Source organism: Caloenas nicobarica, chromosome 1 (assembly GCF_036013445.1).
Source record: "Caloenas nicobarica isolate bCalNic1 chromosome 1, bCalNic1.hap1, whole genome shotgun sequence".
Taxonomy (NCBI): domain Eukaryota; kingdom Metazoa; phylum Chordata; class Aves; order Columbiformes; family Columbidae; genus Caloenas; species Caloenas nicobarica.
This window is the reverse complement of record NC_088245.1, coordinates 62,254,064-62,271,593: the sequence shown is the minus strand read 5'-3', so window position 1 is coordinate 62,271,593 and position 17,530 is coordinate 62,254,064. Positions and strand designations below refer to the sequence as shown.

General features: G+C 36.8%; 1 protein-coding gene across 1 annotated transcript in view; it reads left to right on the top strand.

Annotated features, from left to right (window-relative positions):
• The window catches only part of MTPN (myotrophin), a 40,939-nt gene extending 24,801 nt beyond the window's left edge, over positions 1–16,138 (top strand). The window contains exons 3-4 of the mRNA XM_065626713.1: positions 644–727; positions 12,855–16,138. Coding sequence (XP_065482785.1) covers positions 644–727; positions 12,855–12,941 — 171 coding nt within the window. The 3' untranslated portion in view covers positions 12,942–16,138. The remainder of the gene's footprint in view (positions 1–643; positions 728–12,854) is intronic.
• The last annotated feature ends 1,392 nt before the right edge of the window (positions 16,139–17,530 follow it).

Sequence of the window (17,530 nt, the reverse complement as noted above, 5' to 3'; positions counted from 1 at the left end):
AAGTGAAGTTTCTAAATACTTTAACCATTTACCCCAAACACTGTGGTTTAGAATACTCATCTGAAAGTTAATGTTCAACACATCTTAGCATTAGTCCTTAACAAAATGGCTTGGATTTTTTTTCCTTGGTGTCTGGGAAGATTATCTCTTCCTTAGGTGTTCTCCTAACTGGAGAGGAGGGGAAGAAATGGAAGAAAAAATAAGAACATTTAATTTGTTCCATTTCTTATTCTTTGTGGGATTATAGTTTAGAGAGAAGACAGCCCAAACAACGTTTCAGCCAAAAATGGTTTCTGAAGTCTGGCTGGATGAGAAATGGGACAATTAGGGGTAGTGTTTTTTAAATGGGTAAAATTTGTCAGGTAAACCCCCAAATTTCTATAATTGCCTTAAAAAAAATACCCAAACTTTGGGATAGCTAGAAATCTCATGGAAGAAATATCTTGCTGTTACCTGACTTTTTTAAACAATACATTTTCTTTTTAGAAAGGAGAGTAAAAAAATTGAGGGGAATGTATTTGTGGATAATATTCTTAAATCCTTACCTTCACTCTACTGTTGATGAAAGAGAATTTAAAAGTTAAGTGAAACCTTTTCATGCTGTGTGAAATTGTGCTTCAAATAACTGTGTCTCAATTTACAGGCTCCAGACAAACATAATATCACACCACTCCTATCTGCAGTCTATGAGGGCCATGTTTCCTGTGTGAAATTGCTTCTGTCAAAGGTGAGATACAAATGTTTAGAACAAGTTATACATTAGCATGTTTGGGGTTTTTTCAATAAGACTGTGGATGCTCCAGATAAATTCAGAACATCATACAAATGCTGTTCAGGGAGAGTACTCTGATTATGGTAAAGATAGTTGAAGGAGACAGTTCCAGGACTTCTGCGGTGTAGCAAAAGTAATAGTGACCACTAAGACAGTACTGTGAGCTCCAGCTAGAGAATATTAAGGGCAGATCAGGCCAGAAAAATGCACTCCTTCAGCAGACAGGGAGGAGTGGGATTTAGCTTTGGCAGCTGTTTAAGTGTTTCATGTGATGGAATCTCCACTGTGAAGTTGCTCATAGGTGTGGTTTCCCTCTTCTTTTGCCAGATGACTGAAAACCCATCTGGGTTGACAGGGTGAGGGGAAGGAAAAGTAGGAAGAGAAGCTTTCTCTGTTAAAGAGCTTGTAAATTTTGTCCTGGGGAGAACAAGCTTAATCTGTTTCTGTTCTCCCTTTGATTCATATTACTAAGATGATGCATTTTACAAAGCAATAGTTAATTCAAGCAATGTTTTGTCTCCATTCATACGTGCTCCTTCTTGTTACACCTCATTTACTTTGAAAAGAGGAGGTTAGCAGTGCATTTTCAGTAAATGAACCCACTTGAATCATTTGGCCAAAGGATTTCATACTGTGTAATGTTTTCATATGCCGCTTCCAAGGTAAAATGGTTTTCCTTCACTGCCTTAATGCTGCGTGAATTTCACTCTTCTTCACTTCTCTGATCCTGTCTAACATTAGTTATGCTTTTCTGTGACAAAACGCTGTGACTGTTAATTTAGGATTCAAATGGTGCATCCGACTTGCTTAAATTCGTTGCAAGGGCTGATCCTTCATTTAGAATAGTTATATACATGTTACAAAAAAAGGTTTCCTTTATCCCGTGCTGTATTTCTTTCCATTTCTGTTTTGAAGTGCTTTGCATTCTAAATAGGTTGCTCAAATAATGAATTCCTCAAAACTGAAGTTCACACATGAATTGTCTGGCAACTAGTAAGGGTTGTGCATTCATTGCAGTCTCTGTCAGAGAGGGCATTAAGTTCCCTCCCGAACTAGCTGTTTTTCACAGAGCTTGTGAGAATGTATTGACCTTTATACACAGTACAGATTGAATGGCATTGGTTAAGTTCAACAGTCACAAAGATGAGGCAATCTTACAGAGATGTGTAGAGTGTTATAAGAAAGTGAACTTGGCCTAGGAGGTGGGGTTAGAAAAATGTTACTGCAACTGGATATTTTTGGAAAGCCTGTTTTCAGATTTCTTCATACAGAGCTAAATGTTGTACTGCATCTGCTTGCTTCCATTCACATAGGCTAGCTGATGAAACATTTATGAACTGAACTCTGTGCATCAGCTCGCTCTATTTGAGGCATATCTTATATTATGAGGTTGTTCTTAATACCGTTATCTTATTACTTTAGTTTGAACATCTGTTGGTTACACCTTGTTTCTCACATAGTCTGATTTCATACGTTCTTTAATAGCAGATATGTGGGAGATCAGGTAGTTAAACCCTTAATCAAAGTTCTAAAAATTACTGAATGTTCAACTTTGACTGTTCCATGTTCTTCCTCCTTACTTATGGAGTGGGGTGTATTTTGTTGTTACTCCAAATGCAGGACAAGTATTCAGTGTGTGATGTTAGTGTATGTAAATAGTGGAACTGCAGATGATGAACCAATATATTAAAGATTTTTCTTCAAAGCTGTTCTGTGTTGCTTTTGTGAATACTGAACTTCTACTTACTGATGAGAAGTTTCATGTTTCTACATACACCTACTCTCAGCTGCCTTCATTTACCCTGTTAGTTGATATCTTGCATATGTGGCACCTGTGAAAAATATCCCTTAAGCTGTTGAACTAGAATTCAATAGCCTCTTCAACATTTTTAATCAGGAAAACAAAAATAATGAATATTCTTTTGTACTTTCACTATTTTTGAGATCTGATAAACACAGTGATGAATATCTCCTTAGTGTGTTTGCATTCCACAAGACTTCCAAGGAATGTTTTGGACATTAATAGGACATAAAATGCAAAAGATATACCTTAATAAAAGTACCAAATATGAAGAAGGTTAGCTTAGTCAAAGTGACCTGCAGGACTTTTGTAAACTGTTACTGTTGATGATTCAGTCATCTGATGGAAGTAAGCTCGTTACTCTAGTGTAGTGTGACTGCAGAGCATTCTTTAAACAATCTTCCACTAAAAGCAGCAAAGGCATTGAAAGTATTTGGCATAATTCACTGTCAGAGGATAATAAATACATATAAATAGTAGAGACACTGAATCAAGATTCTAAGCTCTTAAACTGACTAGAATTATTAGGGTGACCACTTGATCTTAAGCTAAAGTAGCCTGGGCTGCTACAACCCTATGCTTTCTGTTGTTGAAACTGGTCTACGCTGGCTCTTATTAGTTCAGTCTCTACAAAAAATTTTAACATACATGGTACATGACTAATTCAATTTCCTGTAGATCAGGGGTGTCAAACTCATCTTCACCAGGGAGCACATTAGGCTCGCGGTTGCCTTCAAAGGGACAAATGTAATTTTAGGACTGTAAAAATGCAACCACTCCTACATTTATACAGTCCTAAAATTACATTGCCTTTGAAGGCAACCGCGAGGCTGATGTGGCCCATGGTGAAAATGAGTTTGACACCCCTGCTGTAGGTGATGCTAAGAGTTGAAGCCATGACACCAACTGTTGTCCCTTAAAAAGCAGCAATTTATTTTACGGAATTTTAAGTAACTTTCAGCAAGGCTTTTGTATGATAAATCACAGTTGTTACTTGGAAAATACTCTTTAAGATCATCAAGTCCAACCATAAACCTAACACTGCCTTGTCCACCACTAAACCATGTCCCTAAGTGCTACATCTACACATCTTTTAAATACCTCCAGGGATGGTGATTCAACCACTTCCGTGGGCAGCATGTTTCAGTGCTTGATAACCCTTTCAGTGAAAAATTTTTTTCTTAATATCCTATCTATACCTCCCCTGGTGCAACTTGTGGCTATTTCTTCTCATCCTGTTACTTGTTACCTGGGAAACAAGACTGACACTCACCTTGCTCCTTTCAGGAAATTGCAGAGAGTAATAAGGTCTCTTGTCAGACTCTTTTTTTTTTTTTCCAGGCTAAACATATGGCTTGCTCTCTAGACCCTTCACCAGCTTCCTCGCTCTTCTTTGGATGTGCTTCCATAGAACCCAGATTCTCTGTTTTACTGCTCACCTCGTCTCTGTGGTGTTCCTTGGTAAAGGGCAGATGGTGTTTGCTTGTTGCCATGTACTAAATGCTTGCTCAGCTGTCTCTGTTGTGGCAGGTTTTTTGTAGGGGATGGATGAATTTCAGATGAAACTTGAGAGTAAGAGACATGGAACAGGTGGGAAGGATGAATTTGAAGTCCTTTTAGCTAGCCCTGTAGTGTCCCTTATACCCATACTGGCCTTATACTATTAGTTGCAAAGACAGAAGTGATCTCTTTCTCTCCATTGCCGTACTTCATGTTTATTTTTGCAGAACTGTGGGGAAAATATTTTTGCAAGCCTATTTGTTGTCAGCATTTTGAAAGCCTGGTTTGATGTTTATTAGTTTTGATAAGCTAAAGAAGCACCACCTATTGTCATTGGACAACAGGTACCTGGGGTATTGTCATATCTGAAGGATTAATGCAGCCTTACATCTTCTTTTCTGAGAGAAAAAAAAATAGTCAAGGTTAAAGGTTATCTAGCCCTTGCGTAACTTTTACCACAGCTGTATTTTTGTTTGTTTACATGCAAGTCTTTATTCCTTAACTGTGTAGTATAAGATGTATGGTAATTTAAATATGGCTAGAAGTATATGTTGGGAGGCCTCTATTTGAAAGTACCTGATCACAGGAAATAATATTGTTTGGATACACAGTTTCATTGTGTCCTGGTTTAACCAGAGCTAGCAGTATAACCACAATAGCTGCCTGCTCACTCCCGCTCACCCCCCCACCAAATGGGGGAGAGAATCAAAAGGGAAGGGAGAAACTTGGATTAAGATAAACACAGTTTAAGAAAATAACAAAATACTAGTACACTACTAGTAAATGTATATATATTTATTAGAAACAGAATATAAAATAAAAGATACTCAATGCAATTCCTTGTGAACTCCGTCCACGCCGAGCAGCCAGTCCCAGGAAACAGCACCTGGTCCCAACAGCTGATCTGTGAGAGAGAAAAGGAAAAAAAAAAAGGGGGCGGGGAAAAGGCAGAAAGGCCCTGAGGCCTCTGAGAAACAGCAGAATGGCAAAAAGTCACGAACTAATGAAAGTCACGAACAGAACTCCCCTGAACAGGTCTCCAAGAGCGAAGAGAACATGAGAGACTGAGACCGGAAGATCCCACTTCTCCTTAAATATGAAGCATGATGCTAATGGGCTGGAATACTCTTTCTGATCAGTCTGGATGTCAGCCAAGCTCTGCCCCATCTCTGCCCCCCTGCCTCGATGCCTCACATCTGTGGGGCTCACAAAATGTCCTTGGCTTTCAGACCAGAGCAATTAAAAACATTAACTCTGTCCGGGGAGTGTTATCTCTTGTTCTCAAACTAAGTCCAAATAATGAGCCTGCTAGCTATGAAAAAGAAAGGCTTCTAACTGCATGAAGAAAATTAACTCATTTTCGGTCAAACCAGCACAAATTTCCTGGGAGAAGTATTTGTAATTGACTATATGCATTTGCTAAGAAAAGAAAGCTTCCTATTGCTTCATTTTAGCAATGAAAATAAAAACACTAAAAATCCTTATGAAGAAATAGGCTGGGCAAAATCTGAATACCAGTTTGGGTTAATAACAATGGTTTTGACCTTTGTATGGAAAGTGACATTCAGCTACAATTGTAGGTGGGGTGAGACTTTAAGGAGGTGAGAAGTGAAGTGAAATAGATGCTTGAAAAAGGAGCTGTAGCTGCATGCTCAATGAGAAGGAGTTTTACCCGATGAAGAAAGTCTAGAATATTATGCCTGCCAAAACAGAGTATACTCTGCTGCTACATCTCTTGTGCAGTTTAAGGGAACTGGAACTGACTACTTCTGCAGAAGTTTAGATTTCATAGATATTATTTCCTGCCTCTCCTTCCCACCACCCCCCTAAAAATGCATTAACTTCTGTCTTGAGTCAGCCATGGCTCCAAATGATGACATAGTTAACATTTACTAAACTGCCTGATGATCCTGTAGCATTTGGCTACATATTAAAACTGCAGCGATACAAAAACTGCAGGAGAGCTTCTTCCTTAATCTTGTGTGTTATAACACTTATTCTAGCATTTCAAATTGCTGTCTCTGGAGGGGTATTAAGAGCTCCCTAAACCAAGTCATTTATCTTTAAGTTTCTTAGAACCCTGCAGGCATTTAAAGTGTGACCTTCTGTGAAAGACAGGTAATCCCATAATGTTTGGTTTGACTTTGGAAAGTACATACATCAAAAATGGTGAATTAAGGACTCTGAAGAATCATTTGATGGAATTGCATGGTGGGTTTTACAGGAAGTATTTGAAATGCGATTTTAATATTCATTAGTGGTTGCAAATAGGTACTCTAGGAGGTTTAAGCAGTAATTTTGCAGCTTCAGAAAGCAAATAGCTCTATGCTGCTTTTACTCTTCGGTAAATCCTTTGTTCCGGTTTAGCTTTTTTTTCTCTAAGTTTTGATGTATTGTAATGGTTGCATGGATTTAACTCCCCACTATTTTGTTTTTATTCCTTTTTTTTCTACTCATGAAACATAGGAAAAAAAAAAAAGTCGTATTATGGTTTTACAATTAAAGCACTTTGAACTGTAGCTTCACATTACCATAACTTACCTTGGTATTGAAGTTTAGACATTTCTTCCAATATGAAAAGATAGCTATAACCAACATTCTGCTATTTTGCATAAGTAAAACTTCTTCCATTGTTTAAAACAAATGAAATAGTTATATGACTTTGCTCTTTAATTGCAGTGCATACATAGGATTACTGATAAACACCTAACATGACTTAAGGGTAGATATATTCTACTCTTCCAAAGGTAGTTTCTCAAAAGGGCCTTTTTCATACACTTTATTCTGAAGTCAGTTTTTCAGTGAGTACTTCTTGATGCCTTATTCAAATGTTTTAATTTTGGAATCAGCAATGCTTGGTTTGATTCATTACACTATAAGAAACTTAGGTGTGATTTGAAACCTTCAAAAGTTGAGATCACAAATGATTGTTTTCAAGCACTGCTGTTGTGTTAATTTTAGTGATCAGCCATAATCAATTACTATAAGGATTTTTTTAACAGATTGGAGTCATTACATAGTTTTTACCTTAGCACAGCTGTGGTCATATCTGATGGTTCAGGCCTGACTAGAAGAAAACATTGATAAAGTGGTAAATTAAAGATCAAAACCAAAGTTTTAATTGGCATGTTCAATATTAAAATAGTGTCACTCCTTCCAAACCTATAGAGATTAAAGTTCCAATGTTGTCCTGCAAGAAGCAGGGAGTTGGACAATCCTTATGGGTCCCTTCTAGTTTGAGATATTCTATGATCCTGTAAAATCGCACATTCATTATAAAACTTTAAGACATACTAAAGTGGGAAAAAAATTTAAAATGTGAAGTTTTTTTACTTGTAACTTTTCTGTATATTGGGAAAGACTTTACTTTCCATGTGGGCACAAGATTTTAATGTTTAGATTAAGAAACAGCTGCTACACGTATGCTAGATCAGCCTCCAAAAACCTTAATTAACCTACTATTACCAGAAGGTAATAATACAGCATCATATTAATCCTCAAAAATTGAAAGATCCCAGGTACCTCAAATACATAATGGGTGAAGATGTTTTTTACTGCTATTGACAAGGGCTGGGTGAATTTACTAAATTAGGATTAATTCAGTCTTACAGTGTTATGGCTACCAGAATTAGTGTAAACCTTCTAGGTCTGAGTTGAGACATGCTTTTCTAATAAACACTTTTTTGGCCAGGCTTGAGATCAGAGTACTGTATCCTTGAAATACATATATTTTGAAGAATTAATTTTGCATATTCCTACAAAATTGCCCTTTTTTATAATCCTTCCCTTTTAAACTATCAAACCTTACTTATACAGTATATAAAACTGAAAATACTAGAAATAATTTTGGGACATCTGAGTATATCTTTCACGTTTATGAAAATGTGTGGAACGTCATACTGTAGACATCCCAAAGAACAGACCTATGGAGGTTTGTTGTGCTACCTAGAACTGCTCCATCAGCATTTGAGTTACAGCTGAACATGTTGTTTTGCCCTGAATTACTGTATTACATGAAAGTAATTGGCTTTAGTCTAAAGTTCAAAGGCAGGACTTGTTCTCTTACTATTACATTAACAATAGTTAATCCTTTTTATTAATCTTAAAATATTTTTCCAGGAATTTGGGGCATATTAAAATAGCCTTTGTAATTTTAAACAGTAAAGTGGTTTGCAGCATGTAATGACTTCAAAGTGAGGCAGAAATGTCATATCCTGTCTTCATTTTTTCACTTTTGTCTTTTCAGTATTATAAAAAAATGTTAAATAACATCGTAATATTGGAAGATATTCTACTATTAGTGAGGAAATGAATTTTTAGTAGCTTTTGACAAAATTAGAACTGAATTGTCTTCCAAAATACCAAGTGTTTATTTTGCTCATGTTATGTACCAGCCTTCTACAAAACAAAATAACAGATAAAGTAATGAGTGCTAAGAACTGCACTGAAGGAACATCAGTCACTGTATTTTAGTTTGCTTCTATTTTTTTCAGGGACAGCAGATTTAAGGGACACCTGTTTGAAAAGCAGAAAGATATATATAGAATTCAAATTGTTCCATGTTTTTCTTGAAGAATTTTATATTTTATTTTGTAATGTAAAAATATGATTATTTTAGTGTAGGAGAAACTAATACCTTGTTAAAATAGACAATAAACTATTTTGAATGTTTCTAATGGAGGATGAGGTTTATCATGAAAGATGTGACAAATCTTGTCCATTTGTTCATCTTTCAAGTTTGTTCTGCTTTTTGTAAAATTCTCTAATGCAATTTGATTTCTACTGTCCACTAAAAATGTGTTATAAGAAATACCCTATTGAGTTAGGTAATTTAGCACCTTTTTTTTCTCTGCTGACAGTGGCAGAGGAGATGTCATTTGGGAAGAGTTGTGAGTATGACCACTTCTGCTCACTTATTCTTCTTATTCATAATTGTTGTGTTGGAAATTTTAGAGTTACACACATCTGTCCCCTTTAAGAAGTGGTTATAGATTTGTTGTCCATGAATTCATCCATATTCTTTTGGAACACGCTGACATCTGCCTCCATAACTTCATCTGGCAACTTCTTTTGGAAGTTTGTTGCTTGTTGTGTAAACCAGTCGTCTACCAGCTTTATTAAGTGCCCCCAATTCCAGTCTCACAGGGTTTGGTGGCAGCTCTGCACTGTCTTTATCTCATCCCTTCGTGGGGTTTTGTTCTGAACTGCAACTGTACCCAAGTAGCTGTTGTGCTGCCTTCAGAGCATGTTTAACATTTGTGCTTTGCCTGGTGGCTTAAGAGGGCAAATGTTCTTGTTTGTGATTACCCTGCCAAAGAAGGTTTATATATATTTGTGTGTGTGTATTTTAAGAAAAGAATGTAAGACAAACATAAAATGTTAACAGCTTTTTACTTTGGGGAAACAGACAGTACTGTGGAATCATTGTACTCTGATGAACTTTCCATTGAACTTGCTTCCAGGCAGTGTTGTTCTGCTTCTGAAAGTTAAAGTGCTCTTGACCTGAAGTTTATTACTTCCTTCTCATTCTATTGAATGCAGGCAGGAATCTTTCTGCCTAGCTAAGGAGCTGTTCTCCTAACTTATTAATGCTGAGTTTATTAAATTATGTCCTCCTTATGTAGGCATGACCCTCCTATCCTTCAGTAAAACTGTTTTAGAAACTCAGGGTGTCCATGTCTGTAACTTCTCTGAAGTACAAATGTGCATGGGGGTGGAAACCAGTCCTGCATCTAAACTAAAAGTTCTCTTTATACTTTAAAGTTACTTCAGTTAACAGTTATATCTTTTGTACCCTAAATGCTGATACACTGAGGGAGAGTTTTATAAGTTAAAGTTCTTTAAACTCTGATTCAAGATGAATACTGGCAGGTCAGTTACTGCACAGTTCCATTTTTCTTCAAGTTCCTTCAGGTTTTCCGAGCTTAACACCAAAGAACGGCTTTGAAGCCCTTTTGATTTCCACATGGGCTCTAATCCACAGTTGTCAAACACACGGCCTGTGGGCCTAATCCGGCCCTTCAGCTTTTTTATCCGGCCTGGCACTTTGTTTTAACCCAGTAGCAGTGCCAAGCTCTTTGCCCCCAGGCTCCTGCCAGCGCACTGGTCAGGTGTGACGCATGTTACGCTGCAGGAGCTGCAGCTGTATCTACAGGAGAGCAGTGAGCCTGTGTAAAAAGAGTAATAGCTGAGACTGATCGGGGACACTACTAACTGCCTTGGGGCATTGAAAGACAAGACAGACAAGAATTACGCATGGGACGGGGCGGGGTTACGCTTAAAGGGTTACTCTCAACTGGGCAAATATTTCATTTAATTTTTTAATAAATTAGTCAGATACGTGAACTTCAGCAATTACATGTTATTTTTTAAAAGTACCTGTAAAATGATATTTTGTAACCAGCACCCAGGGTCCCACTCGTGAATTCAAAAATGTCCAGAAAGAGAAAGATGGATGCAGAAGGAAGGCAATTTAATGAGAGATGGGAAAGTGAATATGTGTTTGTGTTCCAAGGAGAAAAACCAGTAAGTCTTTTGTGTTATGAGACAGTGTCGGTGATAAAGTTTGAGTACAATGCACGTAACCAAGTGATAAACACAAGGCTCGTGGGCCAAATCCTAAAAATACATTTGGCCCTTTGAAGGCAACTGTGAGGCTGATGTGGCCCCCAGTGAAAATGAGTTTGACACCCCTGCTCTAATCTGAGAGTGCTATCCAAGCAGTAGAAATAATCAACACCTGCAAAAGAAATCATTACTTTCACGGTTGCTTTTCTTCTCCCAGGACAGCTAAGATGATACCTGTCAAATATCTCAGGTTTTTTAAGAGGAAAAATAAATGTTTCACAAGCAGTGAATTTCTGTGGTTTCAGCTTAAGCTGTGTTTGGAGCGACCAACTAGTCACTTCTTGGGAAGAGAACGGTTCAGATCAGGTTCATACCCAACAGAACAGTGGTACTGTAGCATACTGCATACTCTTTGGGCCAAGGATGTTACATGGTGACAGGAGAGAGATAAATACTATGATTGCTTCTGTCACTGGAGTGAATTCATTGCATATGCGCAAAATGTATGCCTATATTCTGCTACCTGAAAGGTATTAGAGTGAGCTGCCTGAAGGGAATTACAGCAATTGTAAGTATCCCTCTCTGAATTCTTTACTGGAGTTCTCAGACCATGTTATTTTCCCAGGCTCTTTCCTGATAGCAGAAGCCTGACTCCCTGCCCCACACCTGACAGCCACCAAACAAAACAGTCTGTTCAGCTCACGTCTTGCACTGGGGGTCTCTAGGGGCTGCAAAGAAGAGGAACTGCTGCGATGGGATCAGCTTGGCTGGTGGGCTGCAGGATGGGCACTGATGCCTTAGAAACCACTATAAAGCCATCTTTTTAGAATGGCAGATTGAATATTTATAAGTAGAGAGTAGAGGTCTCAAAGATGGAAATATTCTGTGTTATGAAAAGTAATATTGGCAGCAAATCATAGTAATGTCAGGTCCAGTTTATTAGATCATTGGAAACAGTTACTATGGGAAGTTAAATGGGCTGAGAGTTGTCTTGGGAACAGACATAGTATTACATATGGAAGTTTAGTGGCATTTTATGTGTATTATCTTTTATCAGTAGAGAAGCACTTGAAATTCTATGTCTGTTATGTTATTAGAAAACTATTGGGTGTCCTTTACTATTAATCTGTGTACTTCCTTCATTGTAATGTGATTGAGAAGATATTTGTACTTATTCAACTAAGAGTTTATGTGTAAAACTAGAAGCAAACCTCTGCAGTACATGCTCTTGCCACCCACAGTGCTCTTCCTGTCACTTGATTAAACAGATACACATTTTAAAGTGAGACTTGTGTATCTTCTCAAGAGGAGGTGTTCTGGAATCTATCTTATTTTCAGGAAACATCTCTCTTGATCTCCGTAGTCAGTCCTGTGTTCTCTAATAACTTTTCTCCCTTTACTTATCTATCCTGTTTACAGTTCAGTCTGCTTTTTCACTTTTTTTTATGACTACACAGTGCTCAAAACAAACATGACTAGGTAATTACTCTTTGCTTCTTTTTCTCTCTTTCCATAATTCTAGCATGGAGACTGTGTTTGCGCTTACTATTCTACAGTTTGTCTAGTTGGTATATTTCTGTTATCCTCTATCCTCCTGTTGCCCTCCTATTCTGTTTTGTTGCCTTTTAGGTGTAAGCATAACTTATTCAAAACAGACTGGATCACTTTTTGACTTGGAATGATTTGGTCTTTTTTATGTAGCAATAGGGATTTTTCCAAAATGGGAGAGAAGCACAGTCCTAGATGGATGAAGTCTTTCATGATATAGAAAGAAAATAGTCTGATTTATTAGTAAGCTCTTCCAGAAATTACCTGTTTAATATAGCGTGTGAAAAAGCTTGCTTCACCATAGATTTCATAGAAGCGTGTAATACTAAATTCTTGCATTCATGTGAGTAGTTGCTGGAAAAAAACCCAAATCCTTCTGTTTCTATCAAAGATTAGTTGATAATTTGCTGATCTTGCAATTTACTGTGTGACAAAGACATGACTTTTTTTTTCTTAGTTCTAAAGTAAATTTTGAAATTTAGGGTAGCTGTGTACCGAATAGTTTTGCACATAAATCTTGTCTGTTTGGTTTCTAAATGGAAAAAATGCTCTGCATTAAAAAGCTGTATATAATCAATATAATTATCCAGAGTAACTTTTGTGACACATGTTATAGTAAAACAGCCTGACTTTATGACTTGACAATCCTTCTTCATGTCTTTACAGGGTGCTGATAAGACTGTGAAAGGCCCAGATGGACTAACTGCCTTTGAAGCCACTGACAACCAGGCAATCAAAACTCTTCTTCAGTGACGGATGGACCGATATCTTAAATGTCTCTCCTGTGGCCTCACACTGCTGCCTGTCTGTCACTCTTTGCATCTTCCAGCTTCTTCAGCTAAATACTTTGGGGGGAGGGAAATTCTTTATGAATCAGACTAGTTAGAGGCTTGTATTGAAGATAATCTGTTAGGAGAGGGTTGAAAACTATTACGAACAGTGTCCCTCTAGGACTTCTTTTCAGTGCACAATCTCTTCCCGTTTTTAGTGAAAATGGAAGAAGGAAGACAGACCATGATCTTGAATTTTTGGCTTGTAAACCTCCTAGGTTAGTACTAAGATTTTTGTTGAAATAATCTTTTAGATGGAAGTACTGTGCTATGTACCTGAAACTAATTGTGAAGGAAACAATAGTCCCATGCTATTAGTGTCTGCCATAATCTGAAGTGTAGTAATGTAGGTGGCTGGGTTGCTTTTCTCGCTTTCTCTCACTGGGTAGCTTTATTCTTCTTCTGCCTAAAGCTTATGTTGCAGTTTTGAGGACTTTTGATACTAGTTATTGGAGCTGTTCTTTATATTGACTAATTGGATGTCATACTGATGTTTTTCTGACTCTTGAGTAAACCAAGAAAGATCAGTTGAGGCATGGTGGTGTTAACACTCCAGAATATCTGTCAGAGTACTTTTGGATGCTTGAATTTGATTTTTTTTTTTTTCTTTCCCATGTTTGTTCTAGTCCAGGATGGACCTTTTAAGCAACTGTTTTTTGAGAGAGTTCAAAATGTCACAGTAGTTACTTCCAAAAGTATTGTAAGACAGAATTTCTTTACTCACCATGTCAGCATAAAATTTATAGACACGTGCAAAAGCTACAGGCTGTTTGGTACACAAGGGTAATAAAGTCAAGTGTGGAAAATGAACAGTAATTATTCAGACATTCCTGTGAGGTGAAAATTGTTGCTAAACTTTTTTTGTAAACTTTTAAAGTACGTGTAAGCTTTCTAAGTTCAGGTGTTAGGAACAGGAAGACATACAAGTAGAAGTCTTAACTTGCTTTAACTACTGGAGGAAAAAAAAACACAACACTTTTAATTATGCATATCTTTGAATCAGTGTTTTGTTGCTTGCTGAGTGAACCCCTCAAGTTTTATTAAGGCCTGGGGCTTGTTCTGAAAGTTCCCAGTGCAACTATACCACATTAACCATCAACTTCTAGATAAGATTTACTATACCAGTAAGTATGACAGTACTACAACAGCCTTGATAACTCACAGGAAGGTGTTTAACAAAGTTTTAGGGTTTCCTGTCCCATCTTGAAAATTTTCATTAGACTGCTGATTCATCCGAAACTGAATAACAGGTTTTGTAACAGAAAAGTTCATACCACAAACTATACATCTTCCTCTTTTTTGGAATACAGATTTCAAACTTTCTGATACCATACACAATACAGAAAAAAAATGTATATAATGTCTCATACTGAATTATTAAGGAAAAGTAGCTGATATTTTGATATCACTGTTGAAATTGAAAAGATGTAGAAGTAGGCTGGTGACTACCACTCATATTTAATGGAGACTTAGTTTTACTTGAATAATGTTGCTTATTATGGTTGACTGTCTCAGCTATAAAAAGCCTTGCATTTAGACTGTAAAAGGACAGCAGAACCTGATTTACATGTACACATCCTATAAGAAAAGCAATGGAGAAAACAATCAACTCTGGCCATAAACTGTACAGTGCAATTACTCTTTGCTTCTTGGAGATGGATGGCAAGGAAGAGCAGAAGGGTTGGAAATCAGTGATAAATCAATTGGAGCTGCTGATAAAAGAACAAGCATGTATGGTGAACAGTGCTTTTAATGACTATTTAAAGCGAACTCTTTAATCTTATCTCTGATCAGTGCTGGGTTGTCATGTCATTGTAATATTGTGAACACAGACTATAGGTTTAACTCTTTATTCAGCTATGAAAGTAATCATCTTTGGCATAAATTTGCCTCCATATTATGCTATTAAATACTTAGCTATGAAAATACTAGTCTAGAAAACTGCAATCTGTTTTTATGTGAAAAAACTTGATTATTCAAGTTTTTTGTGTTGATTAGTGTCAAGTCGTCTGGCCAGAGTGGTTTGGTTTTTGGTTTGGTTTGTTTTTTTCTCTGTATTCTTTCCTGCCTTTCCCTTCAATTCTCATTTTAGTGAGCATTATCATAGTAAAGAAAGATCATCTTTGTACTAACTCTTCTGCTGATTCACTGAGGCAATTTTGCCTCCCTTTTTCTACAATTATGTGGACACCTAATTTTTTTCTTACTTGAGGGGAAAAAAAATGCAAACAAACTTGAGTGATACAAGTGTTAATTGGCTGTAATACATACCCAAGCTGCCTTTCAAGATAGTTAAAAGAGGGCATTTAATGTTTGGCTCATAAAGAAGAAATACTTTCATGCTTTTTGCACTACATAAGAGGTGTTTGATCATTTTGCCCAGAATTTAAAAAAAAAAAAAAAAGAGGAAAAAAAAAAAGAGTAATAACAAAAGCTTATGCTTTTGTAATCATCTAGAAACCGGGCTTGTTCGTTTATTCCCCTGCTAGCTCTACTTTAGAAAAAAAAAAAAAAGTGACTGGCTGTATCTTTGAGTAGGCCCTAACTAGATTAAAATACCAAACCGTAAATTATTTTACATTCTATAAACAGAATTTAAATACTTTGTCAGACTGGAATCACATGTGCTTGGAAATCCACTCTGTTCTTAAACCTTTTCCTTTTAAATTTATGTTGAATAAGTTATAACCTTACGTTTATTTTGAATTTTATACCCTCTGCTCCTTTTTCCTGAGGGGGGGTGGGGCAAATGGGAAAAGGAGTACAATAGTTAAATGGAACTTTATCTTTGAACATAATGTTTAATTATTTGTAGAAGAAGCTGGTAAGAATGGAGTGTCCTAGGTCAAGCAATTGCAGTGTTGCATGCAAAATTTCAAAAGGAACTTGTCTTAATTATATTTTGTAAATGGATAAACAATCATCTTTCTATACAGTGACAGAAGAAAATTAGTGCTCTCTGCATTTTGATATTTGACTTTCTCTTTTCACCATTGTTAATTGTTTTGACACAGTTGGGTTCATCATCATCATGGTTCATAGACATCAGAATGCTAAATGATACTGTATTTTTAAGTTTGTGTTGCAAGAATGAATGGAATAAACTTGAATTGTGCGATATGAGAATGTGGGGCTTTATTTCCCTTTCTGCTGCTGTGTTTTATTCATCTCTGGCTGCAACTTTTTATTTGCCTGGAAGGCGTTTAAGCTCCAGCTCACATGTACAGTGATTAAAAACTTCAGGTACTTATAAGACTTAAATGTGGAATGGAAGCTGCTTTGAGAACTAAATATATAAAGTTGCTTTTGTTTTGTTTTACTTAGATTCATTTAAAAGATGTTTTAATTCTCTGGTCTTGTACTCTGCATTAAATGGTAATGCATAATGTTGAAGATTTCTTATGTTAAATTCTGAGAGGCGGTTTGTAGATAGAGGGATGTTCCTCTTATTACCTGTGAAGGCTAAAGCAATTTGTTCTGTACTTTATCAAAGAAAATGAAACAGTTATTTACAGAAAACACTGCCAAAGTATGAATAAAATGTGTATTCATTATTATTGTGCATATTTATGGTGACTCGGTCAGAGCTTCCTGTTATAACTTTGCTTGTCAGTAGAGATCTAGATCCTATTGCTTGAATCGTTTGATAAGATTTATTTTGAATTATGCACTTTTTAATTAAAAAGTACAGACAGGTGTTGTGTCAAAGTGGGAAAACTATAAATATGGGAAAAAATATTTCAAAAGAAAATTAATCTATTTTTCTGTGCTAAACTTTGAAAACAGGGACTTCTAATGCTGTATGAAGAACCTTTCAGTCAAATATTGGAAAAAAGAGGATATGTTCATCATTAATACCAAAGCAGTTCAAACAGTATGATAGCAATTGATGTATGTGCTTCAATTCATCTGACCTTGTTTGTTTGTTTTTTAATGGACAGCTTTTCTGTAGGAGTAAATTCTAGCTAAGGTTCAGAACACAGATTCCATTCACTCACATTCCTCAGTGTCTCGCTAACCAAATTCATCTATACATGTAAACACTTTTCCTAACATCTGTTTACAGCTGATCTTTTGGAACAAATGGATTTCTCAGCTCCCTTCCAAAAGGAAGTTGGGCAAAGAAACCAATTTTTTTCAGTTGGATCACTTGATTGTTTCTTTGTTTCAAGAAAAGTATATTCTCAAAGCTCTGCTCAGAATATTTTTGTTCTACTTATAATCATAGAATCATAGACTAGTTTGGGTTGGAAGGGACCTTCAAAGCTCATCTAGTCCAACCCCCTGCCATGAGCAGGGACATCTTCAACTAGATCAGGTTGCTCAGAGCCCCGTCCAGCCTGGCCTGGAATGTCTCCAGGGATGGGGGGCATCGACCACCTTCTCTGGGCAACCTGGGCCAGTGTTTCACCACCCTCATTGTAAAAAAAACTTCTTCCTCATGTCTAGCCTAAGTCTCCCCTCTTTTAGTTTAAAACTATTACCTCTTGTCCTGTCACAGCAGGCTCTGTC